Raw genomic sequence first — 20,624 nt, 5'->3', positions numbered from 1 at the left:
ATTGTTGCGCAACGTTAACGGCAGGCTGCTGAAGCAGCTCGTGCAGGACGGTGGCTTTGCTGGCTCTTAGGAGAGCCAAGGTAATCCCCCTGGGACAGCGCCTGTGCCGAACGTTGGGTTATTTTTCTTTTATTTTGGCACCGAAATGTCTAAAGCTTAATTTTGTTCTCTGCGTATCACACGTAGAAACCGTTACGCAACTATTCCTCACGGGTACACAACCAATGCCATACATTTCTTTTCACTCTGAATAATTAAGCGTAATTATACCGACATTTCAAAATAACAGATTTATGTATAGTTGTTAACCCGTAAGTGGGAGCACGGTTTGCCTTTTTCTATGGGCTTTAGCATCACATATCATGAGAGGAATGTTACTTGATTTTACTGGGGATTGGGATGATATATAAGTGTTAAGCACAAAACGTACAGCAATTTAGAACTGAGGTAGACCAAATCATGAGAACATTTTCACATTCCAAATTTTCATCTTTCGACGCTTTCTCCAACATCCGTCAGTCACGATCATCCATATATTAATTACTCTGGCTGTGCATGCGCTGTACAAAATAAACCAACTCGTGACACTCAATACATTAAATCAAAAAGTTACCTCATTAACAATTCACATATTGGAGCCAATATTTACACAACGTATGCAGACCATAACAAATCCGCATGCAAGAGGGAGCCCTACTGCACCACGTGCATGCGACAGAAATCCATAACTTCACTGGGTACAGAGGAGACGCACAGATTCCTGCGGTGTCAAGTTACGAAGCAAATGCCACCGCAGAGAGCGAGTAAGTTGATAGAGAGCGCCGGACCAAAAGTAACACTGACGGCAGTGGTTGCAATGTTTACTCACGACGGCGAGAGAAGCTTTCCATTATGGTGCTAGTGATGGTAGTAAACTTAATTTGGAGCTTTCGTGACTGCAGGAATTACTCTTTGGTTCTTTCGGTAAAGTCACGTAGAAAGATAAAATAATAAAGTAAATACTAGCATACGACGCTTCGATTGCAACACAAGCAATCGTCATCAGGTATAAATACATTACATTTCTAAGCATACTAGATTTGTGTTTCTATTTCATTTATACCTGATGATGATTGCTTGTGTTGCAATCGAAACGTCGTATGCTAGTATTTAATTTGTTTATCTTTCTACGTGACTTTACCGAAAGAACCAAATAGTGATGGTAATGTTAATTCGTGGTGGCGAGGGCATCCTGCGTGATGGTGGCGGCCGCGATCGCGAAATTGACTCACGCTCGCAAGGGAAGACTGTGCGGCAGCGGTGGTGGTGGTGGTTGAGGGCGACGGTGAAGCGGTTCGTGAAGGCCCTGCCCACGACCGGCGGTAGAGCGAGCGGCTGGACGAGACAACGGCCGCACGCGGCGTCACCAGCTGCTGCACGGGCGGCCGCTGTGGCTGCAGCTGTCGACGCAGGTGGGACGTGGGCACAGCCGTCACACGTTAGTGAAGCTCACGGGTGCACAACTCGCATGGTCAAAGAACATTTTGTGCACCCAGGGTGAGTGTGCAGTGAGATGCACCGTCTCGTGTAAGGGAAAAATGCGTCAATCTACACAACTAACAGCACGTAATTGTTATATTATTTTAGTTAGAAGTAATCAAACAGATTGTGCTAACGGCATTGGCAATGGCCTACTACTGAGAGTTCAGTTAAATTGCATCATCCGTCTTGTTTTCACTTCTTTAATTTACACCAGAAATGGCTGCACAACTGCGGTCGGATTTCAGCCACCAATTCTGTGCTAAGTACCATGTAATGAGCTCTGAACATTTAAACGCATCTCATGAGACTGCACTGTAGGGTTTCTTCAGGGAGTCCAAACATCTCTCAAAACTCCCAGTTGACGCCTGCTGCTCAGTCTCAATAAGGCAATTCATTCCGTCAATAAGGCCATGGAAGTGTCATTCCTACTGCTGGTCTTCTAGAGTTCCCTCTACCACCTGGCAGTCCACTTTGCAGATACCCTGCTATTCAAGCCCAAATCTTTGCCTACAACTTATTCGCAATATATTTATTCCAACTTTTTATCATGGTGTCATTTACTTCACCTTTTTTCTCAAAAGCCTTCCACTACCTCCATAGAACTCCGCCTACAAAAACAACAAACCACCACCCCCCTCTTTCTCTTGCTTCCAAGATGTGCCGGTCCCCCCTGTAATTATGACATTTTTATATGTAATTGCATTTTGATTATACATCCAAAACTGATTGAAAAATGCGCGACTCACCCTGTGAGCTCGCAGACTCGACACTGGGTCGAGGTACGATGACCCAGACAGCTGAGAACACACAGCAGGGACACACAGTTTCCAACACAATTAATAAACCTACATTTTCACTCCACAGTGACATTTATAAATACACGGCACATCTGATTAAAGATAACTACCAAACCCTCATTGAGTTACACCATCCCAAATGCATTAACCAAACAATTTACTCTCGTTTAAGTACCTCGCCAAGATTGGAATTGGTTTTCCTGACCATCAGAAGCACACTGCAACACTAGTTCGATCTCCAACAGATAGTCCCCGAGTTACGATGGTCCGACGTACGATATTTCGATCTTACGATAGCGATACGACAAAATTGTAAAATATTTTACATTTCGCGTGGCAGGCAAACGCAGCGGCGTACGAATCTTGGTGAGTACAGTACAATATGATACGTTACGATACGTTCAATGCATGTATGATATGTAGCTTTGGCGATTTCATTTTAGGGTTACCACAATACACTACATTCAATGCATGTTAAAAGTTTTTTTTATAGCAGATAGGATTGTTTCCTGAAAAAACTTTCTATTAAATTGCAGTTCATATAGGTAAGCTAAGAATTGACCTTGTTTTTTTACTTTACATTTTACTGTGCAATACAGTATTGTAATTCATACATACAGTATATAGTTTATACAGTACAGTACTGTAAATTGCTGTTTTGCTAAATTATCACCATTCTTTAAGACTCCTGGGTAGGCTAGGCCATCTTCGACTTGCGATATTTTAGACTTACGATGGGGTCGTCGTAACGCATCTCCATCATAAGTAGAGGACTACCTGTACTAGTTAATCAATTTCCATACGCTGTGGAAGGTGTGGTGCGATATATACGACGCTTACAGAAGGGGATGTGTTGCTCGAGGGAATCTTGAGGGCATCCTAAAAGCAACAAGAAATGTTGACCAAGTACCTTTTACAACAATATGCCAACATTGACTTGTTCAAGTACAATCAAAATTAGTTTATTACAGATGTATTCCAGCATCTGTTTTACTTGTTTTCCATCATGTGGATATTTACAGAGAATGGTTCAGTTTCTGGTTTGAGATTCATTGGTTACCGCCGATTTCTTGTTTCCCGCAAGCTAATTCACAAACAACAAATATATGGTATAATCAATACAAATGCAGAAACACGGGAAGTTCCAAGAACTATAATACTATAAACTGGTTTTATTTTACCAGGCAAGGTATTTACGCGATTTAACCCAAAAACCTCTATTACGGAGGTAAGGGCCACCGAGATATAGAGCTTTTTTTCAGAGGCGACTGGCCACAAATGATAGCAGCAAATACTCTAAACGCATGTTACTCAATGTGGAGGGAAAAGCCGGAGGACCCGAAGAAAAATCCATGCGACCACGGGGCAAATAATGCAAACGCCAAATATACAGGCGGGGGTCAGGGTCGGTATAGAACCTATGACCTCCTGTATACCAGGCGAGGTAGTTAACATCGCCAGTGTGGTAACCCCTAAAAAAAACAAGTAACCTGTGAAGCCATGGAGCCATCCTGTACAATTAACAAAGAAGAATTGTCACACGGGTAAAGGATACTCGTACAGCACCATCACAGCGGCACGTGTTACGATACTTTACGTGAATTTTCTGCACAGGGGACAGGCACTCTGCCAGGAATCTCACTCCGCCACATGGCCACATGTTGCCCTGGCTAAATATAATGTAAACTGCAGACCCGTAAAGAGAAGGCAGTCAAATGAGCACGCATTATAACTTGCTTATTTTAAGGAGCACCCCCCATCTGCTTGTTTTGAAAATGTTAATGAATACGTTTTTTTTGTATTTGGCTTCATAGGTAGGAATGCGGATTATACATTTTAATTATTATTACTTGATATTTGGATCTATTTCAGTTTGTGTTTTAGCTGCGACGAAGAGCAAGAAGTTGGAAGCCAGTGCATTAACTGAGGATTCTCCTCCATGCACTGGAATATAATGCAATGGGACGGTTTTCAGGCGATACCAGTGTGCAGAGGCATTAAACTCTGTTCGCAGTTCTAAACCATCAGTAAAAATGCTAAATTATTGTAGGGGTGAGAATCTGTAATAACACTACCTTTACTATCACGATCACACGGATCAGGGCGAAAAAGTGGTTCTCACCGACAGCGGAGACGACAGCTTCTCAAGCGACTGGAGAATGCGGCGAGCGGTAACGCTGGTGACTGCCGACGTGAGCCTGGGAGTAGCCGGCTTCGCCTTGACCTGCACGCGGTAGGGAGCCTGCGCACAACACGCCCGGGCAGGTGCATGTTACACGCACAGCACGAACGCTGCCAAAAAACAAAAGCCCAGCAAACTGGAGCAAGGAATGCCCAGGAACGCCATGTGGGCAAGCACGGCCAGATATGACAACGGAGGAGAGAGACGACATTGATCGAAAACGATGCGGTCACGAATCAAGTTGAAATTATCGTTGCAAGGTCAAGAATATAACGAATCCACAAATAAAGTGGCGTTTTATGCTGACGAGAATAAAATTACCCGACTGAAATATAAGTACGAAGTGAAAGCTGAATTTTCGGAGAAGGGGAGGCACGGTGGGAGATATATTTTTTTCAAGTTGTGTTAGAGGATGGTAGATAACTGGTTACCCGGTAGAGGCTGGCAGGTGGTTGTAGATAAGTGGTGGGACAGCAGCAAGCGACTGGTTACCTGGTAGGGAGTGACTGATTACAGGCGATTACCTGGTAAGGGGCGGCAGGCAGTTTGCGTTGCGATGGCCGTGACATGGCAGATGCGCCGCCATACGTGGTTTTCCCTGCGTAGAAGGTGGACTCTCCCCGCTGACCAGAGCCCAGTCCTCCAGCCTGGAGCAACGCACACCAGCCCATGTTACTACTGGTGCCGTCCATTATTGCAACTCACTACTCGACGTCTGCCAAAAACATTATCTCGCTGCACGTGTTGTGACGAGTAATGACTGTGTGTCTAGTGCTCGTTCGAGCTGCATTGGCTTCCAGTTGCCAAACATAAACATCATAAGGTCGCACTCATTACACACAAAGTGCTTTCCACAAATACACCACAATACCTTGCGGATCGTCAAGGAGCATTAACCATCACACAAACTCCACTCATCCTCGCGGCAGCTTTTGGCTTGCCATCGATCAAAGACGGTCACCGTATTGCGCGGTTTCAGATTCACTTCTGCGGCCATCTGGAATGCTCTGCCTTCCGATATTAGGAAGCCACTGGAGCTATGCACTTTAAAATCTCGATTGAAAACGAATTTCTTTAGTACTGCTTTTGGTGTCTCATTTGTTGTCCTTTCGCCGCGCCTCCGATAAGCACAGTTGGATACGTATGGTGCAAAATAAGTTCCACATACATCGGTACAGCCAGTGATCACAAGCACAAAGCAGACTGATTTCTAGTCGACAATGTAATGCAATTCCTGAAGGCACCCACATAAAATAAAAACGCTGCCTAACGCAGAAGGCCACATTTGGATTACGATTGGCTGTGAAAACTTAAGTGCCAAATAGATATCATTACAGAATCCGAACAGGAGTGCATTGTGAATCGTTCACCACATTGGGAGCCACCAATCGGTGACCCCCAATGTTTGAGTCGTGAACCAGTTTCACCGAACCGTAATAACCTAAGGGTAGCTCGAGTGACCAGTGCCAATCTCTAAACAAGTAATGATTCCATTCAAGTCCATTCTTATACACTCACGATGTACGTTCCAAATCATTTGCGTAAATGCTTTTATATTACATATAATCCTTTTAGGCTCATTCAAAGAGGCAGAATACATGAGAACACAAACGAGATGGTACAAATGTGTTAAAAAAAAACGATTAATGAAATCGTATGGTGGTGCACACACACAGGTAACCCAGCACTTTAGGAGGCGTGGGTTCGTAGCCCATAGAAAAGTTATGAAATTCCCAATACTGCTTGGGCTACCAGGTGACCAGGAGATAGCAGCACAAATGGTTTATGAATCCACACATGCAGAACTTTGTTATTCTTTCTGATGCAGTTTCCTTCAGCTATGCATATTGTACTACATAAATGGCAGTGTTAACCTACACGCGTTATCTCCAGCGACTACAGTTTACTCCCACGGGAAAAACCCTCATTGTTGAAATCAGCCAAACATTAAGTGCAAGACCATGCTGAAAAAGCCTTAGGTCAGCGAGGCTTTCCAGGGTAAAATCAACATGTGAGGCTTATGACAACTTTCATCGTGCAATTTGTTGCTGGCTACCTGGCAACAGTGATAACAAACATTACTCCAATTGCTGATTGTGTCAAGACAATTCATGAATCATGGTGGGGTGAATAACGACATGCCAACAAACATCCCTTTGCTCTTTGCCCAACTCTTGTCCACTGGTCCTATCAACATTGACCCCCGTTGATGCCACACCCTCCGGTCATCAGCTCCATTGAGGCGCAATTGTCCCTTCAGGTTTCCCACGTGGTCAGATCGCTGTCCACACACACGGACAACACGAGCCTGCTACTGCTGCTACGACTGCAACCGCCCGCAGAAATGAAGTGGACGAAAAATGCGAGAAGGGCCGTTGTCTCTTGCATCTTTACAAACATTGTATTTGGCCTGCAATCACTCCCTTATTGAGCAATTCTCTCAAATACCTCTCTTGCTCTGGTGCCTCGAAATGTACTGTACATTTGAGAGGCACGGTATAAATAATAAATGACGATGCTGTATGGGGCTTACCGTGCGGGAGCTGTCAAACACCGTCAGGTTGAACGAGGGCTTCTTGGCGCTGTGAGCCGACGGCTGCGGGGTCGAGCGAGCGGGCAGCTCGGCCCCCATGCACCACAGAGGCTGCAGCAGCACTGCCGAAACACGCGGCTGCATGCTCACATCTGTGGGTACAACCAGAAGCAAAGATCACCCCCGTTAAAACCGAAGTCGTCACAGCGCCACGCGATGCTAGCGAGCAACTGTTCAGGCTGGTAAGACATATTTAGCAGGGGTGATGCGGCATATAACCTGTAACGGACTGATAAAAGTTTTCACCCTTTTTTCTGGCATCAAAACAGGTGTTAAGATGTTAACACACCAAACTGAAACCTTTTACAAGGAATCATGTCTGCATTAACCACAATGCTTGTAGTCAGAATGCAAACAAAAAACACTGATAATATATGTATTGTCCTTGAAACTGATTGGTCAACACCAGAGACAGCTTTCTTTTGAGCCTGGGAAAACCTATTATGAAATTTTGGTACTGGCAAAGGAGGTCCCATGATGAAGATGCTCACCCCGAGCTCTCATTACTCTGATAGTACATTGTCTTTGGGCTGTACGCCTTTTGGCGTCCTCTGCTCTAACACCGTTTGAGACGAGGCTCAAAAGAAAGCTGTCTCTGGTGTGGACCAATCAGTTTCAAGGACAATGCATATATTATCAGAGTATGTTTTTTGTTTGCATTCTGACGACAAGCATTGTGGTTAAGGCAGACATGATTCCTTGAAAAAGGTTTCAGTTTGGTGTTTTAACATCTTAACACCTGTTTTGTTGCCAGAAAAAAGGAGAAAACCCTATTATCATATTTTGGTACTGGCAAAGGAGGTCCCATGCTGTAACAGACTGTTTGGGGCAAATGCTGTTCGTCAGCACCTATGAAGGCCGGCACGGTACACGAGGGGGTGAGTGGCCAGCACCATGCCCAACTGTCTCCTTGGTGGCAGCGTTTACACACCGCACGAGGTACTTATTTGAAGGCCGAGACGACCTACGGGAAGCCCAGGGCCGGTTCAGACAACCGTCACTTGAGTTGCCCGCGAGCGAAAATCGAACGCGAGTCGACGGGTTCATAGCGCAGCATGCTAACCGCTACACTGTAGCAGCAAGTGTACTTTTGATGCAGTCAACTTAGGATACACACCCATGATTTCAACAGATAAACCTTATGGTGGTACCCCGGGGTACCACAGCACCCCGGCTCTCGCATAATGTGCGTGATGCAGACATTTTTAGTCTGTTGATGGTCGGCGATGCGGCGATCGACTCATCTCGACGAGCTGTACACGATGCACTACTACGGTGCATACAAGCATTCAGGGTTTCAGCGCAATCGTCCTCGCTGCGTTTCGAAATCGTGGAGTGGCACTGATTTGGGATTGATTGGTACCCCAGTCGCGGAGTTAAGTCCACCCCTGGAAAAAATAGTGTCCCAGAAATAAAATATTTAATTGCCTCAGCGATTTCGTATTATTTAGTCTCCTAGGGTACCGCCATAAGGATCAGATGTTGCTCATCACTGTGGCCGAAAATGTAACGCTGGACACACGGTTTGTAGCGGACTGCACTAACCACTGTGGGAATGCCCTCCCACATACCCAACCGCACAAAGACATTAATTCACATCCATATGTACAGTGGCATGGTCATGTAACACTGTAGGAAAATGAAAAGCAAAAAAATTAATGGCTATGGATTATTTATGTATTTCGTTTATGTACTTTCAGTTATGCATTTGAGTTGCATCCCGGGCATGATGAGTTTAGAGCTTTGCGTGCCATTATAGCATTGCAGTGACATCGATGTGATGTCACTTCCAAACAAGGTAACATGTAAATGCAGTGACGTGACTGCAGAACTAAAGTGATGCATTCAACTGTAACTTTAATGTATTTTTTTTTACTCATCAAGTCTTCTTTTCAGTGGAATCACGCAGTGCAATCCCATGGAAGAATGTGCAGTTGTGGTGACATTGCAAAGAGTTATCAGGAAGGTCTCTCATCTGTTTGAAAACGCAAGCGAACATTTTGAGCAGTGCATTTTGACAAGATCAGGCGCAAACATCTCCATGCACCGAGATACAAGCACTGTGACATCGCCGCCACATCTTTCACCGCACCTCGCTACCACATTCACAATCCCCCCACCATATCAAAGTTTCTGAGACCACAACACCCTCCCTGTCGATTCAGCGGATTCTCTCCACGTGCCTGCCTAAGGCGACTGATTGTATCCGCGAACTCCACAGTGGAGGTCAGATAGCAAAACATTTTCTATCCAGGGCACCCAGAGCAACTACATTATGCTAAAATTGAGTGCCTTGCTAAAAAGTCTGCTTCATCGGTCATCACAACATGCTCCTTTGCCACCAACTGTGCAATGCCCCAGCATGCCAAGTCTTTAAAGTGGGTGGTTCTGTAAAGCTTGCCTACAGGACACTGTCTCACCCACAAATGGCAACCCTGGACATAATGTTCATGAGAAATACGACTGCCGACAGGCGTTTTGCACGCAAGACACGATGCACTCCGCAGGATGTCTTGCATTGACCGTGCGGCTCACTGGGAGCTTAATGCCCCCCCACCCCCCTCTACTGTGAACGTGCTGTGTTCACATAACCAACAGTGCAAGAAAACGTCATGAAAAATTATCTGAAGCCAGCGGATTCCAAAAAGAAAACCAACTGGTCAGCAAACATTTAAACCTTTAAAATCTTAGCCTCATAAAGCATTTGGTTGGAAATTGATATCTAATAAGGATCAATGAGGACTCGCAAACCTTGAAACTTTGTGAAATATTAACCGGCAGCACAAGCTGCAAGAAAACTATGCATCACCAGGCTGCCGGTTTCAAAAATAACACTTGTCAAAACTCAAGCCGTTTTATCATCAAAATGACCTTTAAATTGTACTTTAAGAAACATGCAATGTTTAAAAAAACTACCATTTTTAATTTCTAGATACATACCCAGGCTGTGCATACAGAGCTGTCCAAAATAAATATGAAGTTTTCAGAACAATATTAAGCCAGCTGAGCGAGTAATTAAGACACTATTGACTACAGTGATACCTCGGTTCACGAACTTAATTCGTGAACCGACTCTGGTCGCGAACCGAATTGGTCGTGAACCGAGGCACATTTTCCCATAGGGTTCAATGTAAATCCGGTTAATCCTTTCTGACCTTTTTTTTGGTTTTTGAAGCACAAAAATATGAAACAAATTACAATACACATTAGTACTGTACAGTATAGTAATGTATAAAGAGAAAACACTAACCCTGCTTGAGATGACTACTTCAGTAAGCACTCAAACGGGTGAACTGTACAATACAGTAAGTACAGTATTGTACAGTACAGTACAGTAGTACAGTACAGTACTGTATGTGCTAAAAAGCACACCAAAAAGCAAAAAGTCACTGAAAGTGTCTTCACAGTACTCACAGTACTTCTTTCTGTGTCTCTTCTTCTCTCCACGATCTTCCTACAGGAAGTCACGACCACGTGACAGCCTGGAAATAGCATTAAAATGGCCGCGGCTCCTGTTCGTGAACCGAAGCGGAGTTCGTGAACCGGAGCAGATTTTTATGAACTTTTCTGTTCATGAACAGAGTTGTTCATGAACAGAAGCGTTCGTGAACCGAGGTATCACTGTATACTGTACCGCCATACCACTCGTACATTGCAACTAGCAACGTATATATATCTAGAGCGCTGGGAGTGCCTAAATGTGCATTTAAGAGGTTTTTTTCTCATTAATAAAATCTTTTCATTCATGTTCAACCACCTAAGGCACACTTGAATCTGCAAAAAAAAGAACCGTTTGGTCTTTGTACGGAGAACCATTTTTGGCTCTTTTCATCTTAACCTGAAGACGAAAAAATATTTTAAATTGGCATTGCACCAATCCAAAAGTTCAAAGTTGTTTAACAGGATTTGTTATTTGAACTTGAAACACCACTTGCTACTGCATGATGCTCTCAAACCATTATTTTTAATACAGCGCTTGGATTCTCAATTTTCAAAAGGACAAACGTCTCCAACGAAATCAAACCACAAACACCCACGACGCTGTCGGCATCAGGACATGGCAATGCCCCCCCCCCCCACCCCTGAAGCACTCTTAATTCTACTTCGCGCCTGTCCAGGCGTTATGACATTATCGGCGGGTTTACAGTGCGCAATGACAAGAGCATGATGCGTTCACCCAGCTGTTGTACGCAAAGGGTACTGTGCGTGCGTGCGAGAAACAAAACCACAAAATAAATATTACAAGCGCGACTACCGCCACGAACGGTGTCAGTATTCATCATAGCCATTAGACTGTCATCGTGCAGATTGCAAAAATTTGAGGAATTCTTGTAATGGACAACTCGGTTGGCGCAGCTAAACAAATGCACATTCCAGGAATGATTTCGAAGATACTTCTGTGACATGCAAACTTCCACATAAATAATGACCTTCACCCAGGTATGCCTCGCCAAGTAAGACCTGCATTGGCAAGTCCATTCATTAATAAATGTCAAGTTGGAAAAAGATCCACTGTTGTACTGCCATCTCCTGGCCACCTCACCGTCCAAGCCTATAACATCGAGCATGCTCAGACAGCTCCCATCCAAGTATGAACCAGGCTCAAGCCTGTTTAGCTTCTCAGATCCGACAAGATCAAGCGCATTCAGGGGATTTGCAGGGCTGAGATGTCCTGATGATCCCCAATAAACAATAAAGCCAGTCAACACTTGCAATGTTTATTTCATCCGTATAGAGCAGTGGTTCTTAATCTGGGGTGCACGCACCCACTGGGGATACGAGATTCCCTTTCTGGTAGTGCGAGACATGCCAGATTTTTTGAGAAGGTAAATAATTTGAACACAAATTAAGCACTGCCACGTAGGTACAACTACTTTGTTTCATCAAACTTATGTATGAATCCCTGCAGTCATGAAAGCTTTAAATCGAAATTTAACCGCCACTACGGGGTGGGATTCCACAAAACTTTAAGATCCTTCAACAAACTCCGGGATGAGAAGGCTCAGCTAATCGAGTCTCACCTTTCTCAAGAAATGCCGCGACTCTAAGGTAATACCAATCGTATTTACACTAACCTCTGCCTCTTGATATGCACATTCTTTTGTCAAGGCGCTCTTCCCCCTCCATCCCAGCTTAAATACACTCTCCAAGCCTGGGGTGTGTCATTCAGACTCTGTCTTCTCGACAGACCTGTTCTTCACCTGAGGACGGCTGCTTGCGTTGTGGCCGAAACGTGGTGAGAATTATTTTATAATGTTTTATTTTTATTATTTTATTATTTACATTATGAATCCCTGTAGTCACAAAAGCTTTAAATCGAAAAATCAAACTTATGTATTTATTAACATTATACTTTTTTTTTACAATTGATAATCAAAGGGGTGCAAATGCTGCAGCAAAGGTTAAGAACCACGGTTATAGCAGATCCCTTGGGACTGTGGTATCCACAATGAGATCCTCCACCTCTGCCACACTCACGCGGTTCTTCCTGTTTCTGCTACAATCATTCCAATCGTCTTTTTAACAGTCTTATTCACGCCTTCCTCTATGCCTCTTCCCATGGGCATTTTTATTTTTTATCAGCCACCTCTTGACACGTGCAGAAAGTAGCTCGGCTACTTTTCTGCCGAAATACTTAACACAGCCACGACTACAATTCATTGTTACTCACAATACATGCGTTTTTTTAAGAACACATTATTGCCAATTGTTATTTTATAGTCATTGTTTCAGGGAGAGCCTGCAGATACTATGCAGCCTCGATGGATTCTACATGGACCAGAAGGACGAATAAATAACAATTTCTTGAAAGGAATTGCAACCACATCATGACAATTTGTGGGGGGGTAATTACACTCATTATTTAAAAAAACGGCCACACTTTCTGATCCACCTTGACAAATGTATTGTCACTGCAGACCCACCTGGTTAAAGATTTTAGAATCACGGTTACCTGGTCATAAACCAAACATCCACTCCTGTTATTTATGGGGTATGCACCGTCAGCAGAAGGCAGTGCGGCAAATGACATTACCGTACACCTAACTCTGCTGCTCAATCTCCGCTCCTTGCCTTGACCAGCATGGATGGAGCTTGGTTAAATACACTGCAAGGCGTGGGGGGGAGGCCCTTGTCCAACAACACTGACAAAAAAACGAGAAGTACGTGAAAAATATCTTTACTTCCACGCCTTTCGACTTTCAAGCCATCTTGAGGTTGTCCGAGGTCGAGTCCCAAAAATGTCCCCCCCCCCCCGACACAATTTTCAGTTCAAAGGGGGATCTCTGCTGCATTGCATTACATTTGGTTCACCAACCGCAGATGATCTAATTCAGCACAAAGACCAAGTAAAAAGCACACTCCTATGCTTTACTAAACAGCACACCCTAGAGGTTAGGCAAAGATAGAAAGTTTAAAGATAACAACACAACTCTATGCGGCGGTCGCATTCTCTGCCACCGTAGGGAGTTCGATAAAATGCATCAACTGCTGCAGGTGCCCGGATGCACGAATCTTCAACATGCGGTATTTAATGCAGCACAGCAACCCAAAATTTAACAGCGTTATGCAACAACACTGCGCAACATCTATAAGTCACCGGAAAACACTGACGACAGGAGGACCTCCCAATAACCCAACAATGACCCTACATTTTATATTACACTGCTGGCAGCGAAGACATTCAGTATCTCCATCAATGAGCACAATTCGCCTCATTTTCCAACCGATATCTTTACTCCTGCACAGGTAAATCAGTCTGCAAGAGCATCTATAGTATGCATGTGCTGTGTCTATGTTCACTCTGTAAAATGGGACAGCATTCAACATTGCCTTGCAACACAAAAATAGATGTATATATTGCTTAAATAACACAGTTTCACCATGTTTAATCTGTTGTGTTTTTAGCTGCAAAGAGATTATCCGCTTAAGACCAAATCACTCGGAATGCTTCCAATCTCAGAAGCTAATCAATGTTGAGCTTGGATAGTGCTTAGATGGGTGACCACCTTACATAACAGGTTATGATTTTGGACATCAGACACTAGCCGAAATCGATTATTCTACTATAGTTAGTATGCCTCCACATCTATGCTCCCTGTCCTTCACCAACCCACACCGAGGGTGAAGTATGGTCAAACAACACGTTTGGCATGGGGAAGGTCTGGCAACAAAGCTGTCCATGTACTTGGAGATGGTGATCCACTCAAGAACCACAGAATGAAATGTAAGCGTGTGTTAACAAAGCTGAGCACAAGCTGACAGATGCTGCGACAAATAATGGTTACTCGAGGAAACACTCCCAGACAATATGGAAGATATTGCATATCGTACACTACTTAAACGTAAACCAAAACTCAAGAGCATTATTGGGAAAAAGTACAGCTAATCATTTGCAAGCAATTTTAATGGAATCGGTAATACGAATTAAATTTTAACAATGCTAAGTAGATGTAGTGTAAATATTTGTGAAAACCGCACAAATTTCCTTTCGGACATGTGTCCACATTCCATCAACTCCAACTTCATTTTAATGTCGCCCATAACTAAATACATCTAAAGCAAATAAGATTTTTTTACAACCATCTTCATGATCTACTTTTGCAGCTTAAGCAGGAAGAACGTAACGTAAAGTCCGTCAATTTAGCCGCGACAAGTCCACAGCGTTGACAGCTCTGCCGAGCTGATAAATAAAGCGAACAATCGTTTCAAGTCAAACTCTCACCACAATTCCCAAGCGGCACAAACACGACCGCCCAGGACTTCATCTGCGTTTGTAACCACCGCAGTGGGGCTATCCCCTCTCAACTCTACACGTGTTTACAAAGCAGCCCACTGGTTTGGTGGTCATAAACAGCACATGTGCAAGCTGGCAGGGAGGGAGGAGGGGCATTGCGGGGAGACAATGGCTGCCACCCAACACGAGTAGACTACCAGGATGGGGCAGGCGACGGGCGCCTAATATTTTTTTCGCACAGGCGCAGTTCAAGCGGGGTCAGGGACTGCAAACCCCTCTCCCCTTACGGAGTCAATAAAAAACATCAATAACAAAGCACGAGGCTAATGGGCACGCACGCTCGTTATACGACCTCTCATCAACCATGGGTGCTGCACTGGGAGAGAGTTCAGCTGTACAAAGGCAAGGCCAACGTCGCCCAGGGGAAGGAATTCAACTAGCAGTGGAGAGAGAATGGCCATTGTGTCACAGCAGGAGCTTAAAGTTTTTTGCAGATAGGCAGCACCACACTCCCAAAAATCTGATATCAAAGATTCCTCCAAAATGGGCAGATATGGCCAGTATCAATTCACTTAATATTTTATCTTTCTTGTAATGTTGCAATCTATTCATGCTGCAATCTATTGATGAAGGTGAATTTCAAACGTTTTGGGGGCAGGATGACCAACAGACACCACCGGTGGGGACACAAGGTGCCCTCGAGAAGAGAGAGAATAGGAAGTGAAATGCTAATTTAAGTGTGCGTAGATGTAAACGCCAACACCCTTGGAAATAAGATCCAGGCTCTCCAGCTTCTACCCATACACACACACATAAACACTCCAAATGAAATTACCAACCATCCCAAATGCAGCCCTGAGACTCAGAAAAGGTCTTAAAAAGGGTACAAGGCTAATTGGTATGAACACTTATCAAACGGCAGTGGTTATTGCACTGTGGCCGCTGTCGTGCGCGCTTGGGAGTTGTGGCGAAAGTTTGCCTTGAAACAAATAGCAGCTGATATATCAGCCTGTAGGAGCTGTCAACACTATGGACTTGTTCAATTCCCGGCAATGTGCTAACATCAGTGGCGAGTGATAATTGATTCGGTTCCAGGCCTTTGCCATCACCAAGTTACACTGATCGGTGCGGTTGAAATATGATCAAATAACCCCCATGACAAAGATGGAGTGGGGAAGGCCTTCATCCAGAAGCAGACCGACATATGGCTGTACAAGATCACATTCACCAACCCAGCGGAGTAGCAGTGGCTGTACCCTTGTCGGAGGCGCGTGATGAGAACCCGCTGGTGGTAGACACGCTGTCGTCCTCGCACTGCGAGCTCGAGTCGCGCACGTCCCTCGCGACGCCGTCAGCGCCGCTCAGCACTGGCATCGTCTGCCCACTCCTCGTCCCGGTGACAACCGCACTGGCAGAACCAGAGCCGACCCCCGCCTCTCGGCCAGTGGCGGCCACATCCCTGGCGTCGCCGGGCTTGGGCCCTGCGGCGTTCCCAGCTGCCGGGAGCCAGGACTGCAGCGCCAGGGAGCCGTGCTGCGTCGCGTGCGAGCGGTCGATGGGCTGCCGCTTTTGGGGGCCACGCGTCCTAGGGAACGGCACCGTGTAGGTGTAGCCAGAGGTAGCGGCGGTGCTCGTGCTCGGCTTGGCACCATCCCCGGCCACTTCGCAGTTCTGCTGGGCGTCGTGGTTGAGGCCAGCGAAGGAGAAGCCGTCCAGTGGTGCCGGCCTCGCCTCTTCAGAGTCCAGCGAGCTCGATGGGGATCTCGAAGGTGCAGAGGACGTCGGCGGTGCCGCCCCTGCCGCTGTGGAGTCGTCTGTGCGGAAGTAGCTCTGCAGCCAGGACGGGATGAGGTTCTTCACGTTGTCGGTGACGCGGCCCAGCAAACCCTGCGGCGGCACATGGGATGGGAAGATCGATATGCACGCTGTTAACAAAGCGGCAACTGTGGCAAAGAGGACGCACCTCGCAACCCACCTATGATTCCTAATGGTCTTTTAATAATAGATTCATCGATTACAATCAATTCCTACCCTATACGCCGTGTTTTTACCCAGAATATTAATTACGATTCACACAAAAAGTGCAATTAGATTTAGAGTGATACAAGACAAAATTACACGTAAAATTCAAACTAGAGATGACACAAAAGAGACAATAAAAACCATATGCATGACAGTATCAACGCGGTATTACGAACAGTACAGAGCTCGAGTTGAAACATTAATTTGCACGGTACACCTCCATTACAGTCCGGCCATGCTACTACAACACTTCTCACCAATCTTCTAATCATTTATAGCGGGCACACCAAAGCACAAGCCACAAAAAAATATGAATTTATAAACCTACAAGGTAAATTCAAGCACGTGGCCGTCATGCAACACAGCTACTCAGCACCACGTGTGTGTGTGTCCTCCCGGGACGTGGGGCAAGCGGCATTATATAACGACAATGCGTGGGAATCGCTACTGTTGAGCCACATTATGGGATACACGCATGCGCGACTGCGGGTTTCCCTGCTCGTGTGCACTGTGAACGAGCTTGGCTTGGCGAGGGCGACCGGCAATCATTAATGTTTCAAACGTTAAGACAGAACGACCACTGCATGACCGCAGTTACGAACACATTAAAACCAAGACCCCCACCCCCGTGTAGCCTTAACAAACTGTAGGGGCAAGTGCTGTTAACGAGCACCTAGCAAAGCCGGCTCGGCACACGAGGGGGTTGTGGGTGGCCAACACCACGCCCGGCCGCCTTTGTCTCCCCAGTGGCGATGTTTACACGTCGCACCAGGTACCCATTCAAGGCTGAGTCGACCTAGGGAAGGCCCAGGGCCGGTTCAGATGATAATCGTCACTGGTGTTTCCCGTGAGCGAGAAACGAACCCGGGTCGCCAGGTTCGGAGCACAGCGTGCTAACCGCTACACTTCCGCTCCCTACACTTAACAACACACACACACTTAACACACACATACACACGTGCCCACCAGTGTTTATATAATAACTTAGTTTTAACGGACACTAAAAAGAACTCGCGAACCCAGTGCCACGTGCATTTTTGCTTTAAAGCGCCGGTATATATTTAAATCGGGATTCTATGAATGGCAAAATGAATGGTAAACTAGAAATATCGCTCGGGGGGAGGGAGGGGCCGTTTCGATACCATCGCTTGCCATCAGATAAACCACAAATATCTTGGAAAAGGTGACGGGCAGCTCAAGGCATCGAAAATGTCACGAATTGTAAAAAAGACAAAAGTGGTTTTCCCGCCCAAATCGAGAACGGAGCAGAGGCGCTCACGGGCCCCGTTCCCTGTACTCGAAATCAGCGGTGGAAGAAGCAGTAGTTCCCACATGCCCATGCTGGGCCGAAGTAAAACCAAGTAGCGTTCGATAAAAACATTTGCGATAAAGAAAACATCATCAGCTTACGGACGCAATCGGAAGCAGGGATCAACTGATGAGCACGGAAAAAAAAGAAGCGATCTGGGTAGAGTATGTAGCAGATGCACCGGGAAAACAAGGCGCCCTCCCACACACACACGGAGCAAAGCAATCATAGCGACCAAAGCCGGAATGATTGCCGATAGATACTACACAGTACGTGAGAACTCGCCCTAGATGATCGATAGCCGGCACCCAGAGATGGTGGTGCATTGATATCAACCCGTGAAGAAGCAACAACAACAGCGGCGGTGAGAGATGGTGATGACATGGCATGCCCCTTAGAGATGACAACGACGGAGCCGAGGGCTCCATCCAGTCGTGGATTAATCACGGACTCAAAGGATGGTTTATGGACACAGCAATGATCGCATGTTGGGACTTCTTTCGCACCGTACGTAAGCAAAAACGTGGCAATCGGAAGATCCGGTAATCATGCGATGAAGTTTCATCTCGGCGATTTTGATGGTGACGATCGACGACCTCTTAAGGCCTCTGCACAAATGACATGTTTCTTGGCAAGATAGATTGAATATCCGATTGCAATTGCCGATATTGCGAGTGATGGTGTCGAGGATATTCAACGGTAATCATAAAACGGATCCTGAAATATTGGCGAGCATAATCGATTCGATTCCATACCATTAAGATTTCAACTGCCAATTATTCCTGTTGACTGGCGATCTTTCTTGACTGTCGAGTCATGATGATAACGAGTCCTCTAGCGACTGATGAATACCGATAATGTTCGATTTCTGTGCCCATAATCGATTCGTGATTTCGATCAGCATTTCATCGCTGTCGATCATTTCCGCAAAACAGCCGATCCGTGATCATTGTGAACAATTTACGTCTAAAAAAATAAACGGCCTTGCCCGACCGCAATCTGACGATTTATCGATTACCCACTACGAACCATCGCCGTCCAGGAGCAACCGTCCACAATTGCTCGCCATGTCACTGTTACCTACGATGCTTTGGACGTTTACAAACAAAACTCGTATTGCTCCCGATGTTATTATCACACAGGAAGACGACGAAGACGACTACCAATTGATTGTTCGCGACGAATTAACGACATTTGTAAGAAATCCCACGCGAACTGGCCGCGCACTGTACCCATCCCCGCCACCGCACTGTACCCGCGGCGTGGCGGCAATAGTCGCTCGCAAACTAAACGCAGCTCCACTACAAACACAGCACACGCAGCTCCGCAAGAGGTTCTCCCCCACCCCCGTCGCTTGATACCTAAGACAACGCTGGCTGGCCGAGGCAACAACGCCACCGTTTCACTGTGACAAGTGGTGGCGATGACGATGATGGCGATGGGGGGGGGGGGGACCGGCCTCGCCTGGATTCCCGGCCGCACAGCCTTCGCAAGGCCGCCGGCCGAGAATCTATCCCAGCCAGGGTGGTGGTGGTGGTAGTGGGGTGGGTGGGAGTAGGGTCGGGCCGTGAGGCCTTAGCTCACTTTGTTCCTCGCGTACGGCTTCCCAGCTCCGTGCTGACGTTTGCTGCGTATCTTGCCGCCTCCTCCCGCGGTCGCCATTGCGTCGAAAATAATGAAAACGAGTAAGAGTCGTGGTGGTGGTGGAGAGAGAGAAGAACCCGCTCGTGTATAATAGCCGCGTGCGTGGGGGGGTCTTGTCGTTGTTGTGTCCGTTCACTCGTTGTTTTTAACGTTTAAAACAAAACAAAATATAACCGCGAAACGCTCACAAGTCCCACGTCGCTGCCACTTCCCAAACAAATTGTTTTTGTTTCCCCCCCCGGGCCTCCTCCTCCTCAGCGCTGCTGCTGCTGCCGCCGCCTCGCCAGGTGGAGGGGTGGGGGCGCACGCTCCGCGCTTTATATAGCGGCGCGGCCGAGATGGCGGCGCCAGGCGCGGCGCTGATTGGACAACGAAAGGGTTGGCGCTCACGTGGGCTGCGCGTCACAACCGGGTGGGGGGGATTTGCCACAAGCGCGTGGCTGGAGATTTTGTTTTCTTAAACGTTGTAATTCTCTTATTTGGGTCTTTCGGTAAAGTTACGTAGATAGGTTCGAAGAAAATAATATATTTTTTGTTATTTTCTTTGAACCTATCTACGTGACTTTACCGAAAGACCCAAAGAATATGAATTCTTGCAGTCACGAAAGATTTGACGTCAAAATTTCGTTGCAATCCTCTGCTCTCGGTATTTTAATAATAAACTCCTTAATAAACTCCTTTAAAACGTTTCTTTAAAACGACGGTTTTATTAACAACTCTGTTTAACTCACGGTCGAGAAGTATGTCAATGAAGCGGTGCCTGCTCTTACATCAACGCTTACTTTAATTAATCGATTACTTCCGTGACTCGTTCACACGGA

General features: G+C 46.0%; 1 protein-coding gene across 5 annotated transcripts in view; it reads right to left on the bottom strand.

Moving 5' to 3' along the window:
- The window catches only part of NUP153 (nucleoporin 153), a 46,731-nt gene extending 26,632 nt beyond the window's left edge, over positions 1-20,099 (bottom strand). For 4 of the 5 annotated variants that reach the window (XM_078600470.1, XM_078600471.1, XM_078600473.1 and 1 more), the window contains exons 1-8: positions 19,744-20,099; positions 16,061-16,715; positions 7,034-7,185; positions 5,025-5,147; positions 4,441-4,560; positions 3,159-3,197; positions 2,268-2,318; positions 1,272-1,439 (exon numbers count right to left, since the gene is read on the bottom strand). In XM_078600470.1, coding sequence (XP_078456596.1) covers positions 1,272-1,439; positions 2,268-2,318; positions 3,159-3,197; positions 4,441-4,560; positions 5,025-5,147; positions 7,034-7,185; positions 16,061-16,715; positions 19,744-19,821 — 1,386 coding nt within the window. In that variant the 5' untranslated portion in view covers positions 19,822-20,099. The remainder of the gene's footprint in view (positions 1-1,271; positions 1,440-2,267; positions 2,319-3,158; positions 3,198-4,440; positions 4,561-5,024; positions 5,148-7,033; positions 7,186-16,060; positions 16,716-19,743) is intronic. The other variant, XM_078600474.1, reaches the window with a different exon arrangement.
- Between the last annotated feature and the right edge of the window lie 525 nt (positions 20,100-20,624).

The sequence above is a fragment of the Lampetra planeri genome, chromosome 14, assembly GCF_965212315.1.
Source record: "Lampetra planeri chromosome 14, kcLamPlan1.2.h2, whole genome shotgun sequence".
Classification (NCBI taxonomy): domain Eukaryota; kingdom Metazoa; phylum Chordata; class Hyperoartia; order Petromyzontiformes; family Petromyzontidae; genus Lampetra; species Lampetra planeri.
Note: the sequence above shows the minus strand (reverse complement) of the source record. Positions and strands in the feature narration are given on the sequence as shown.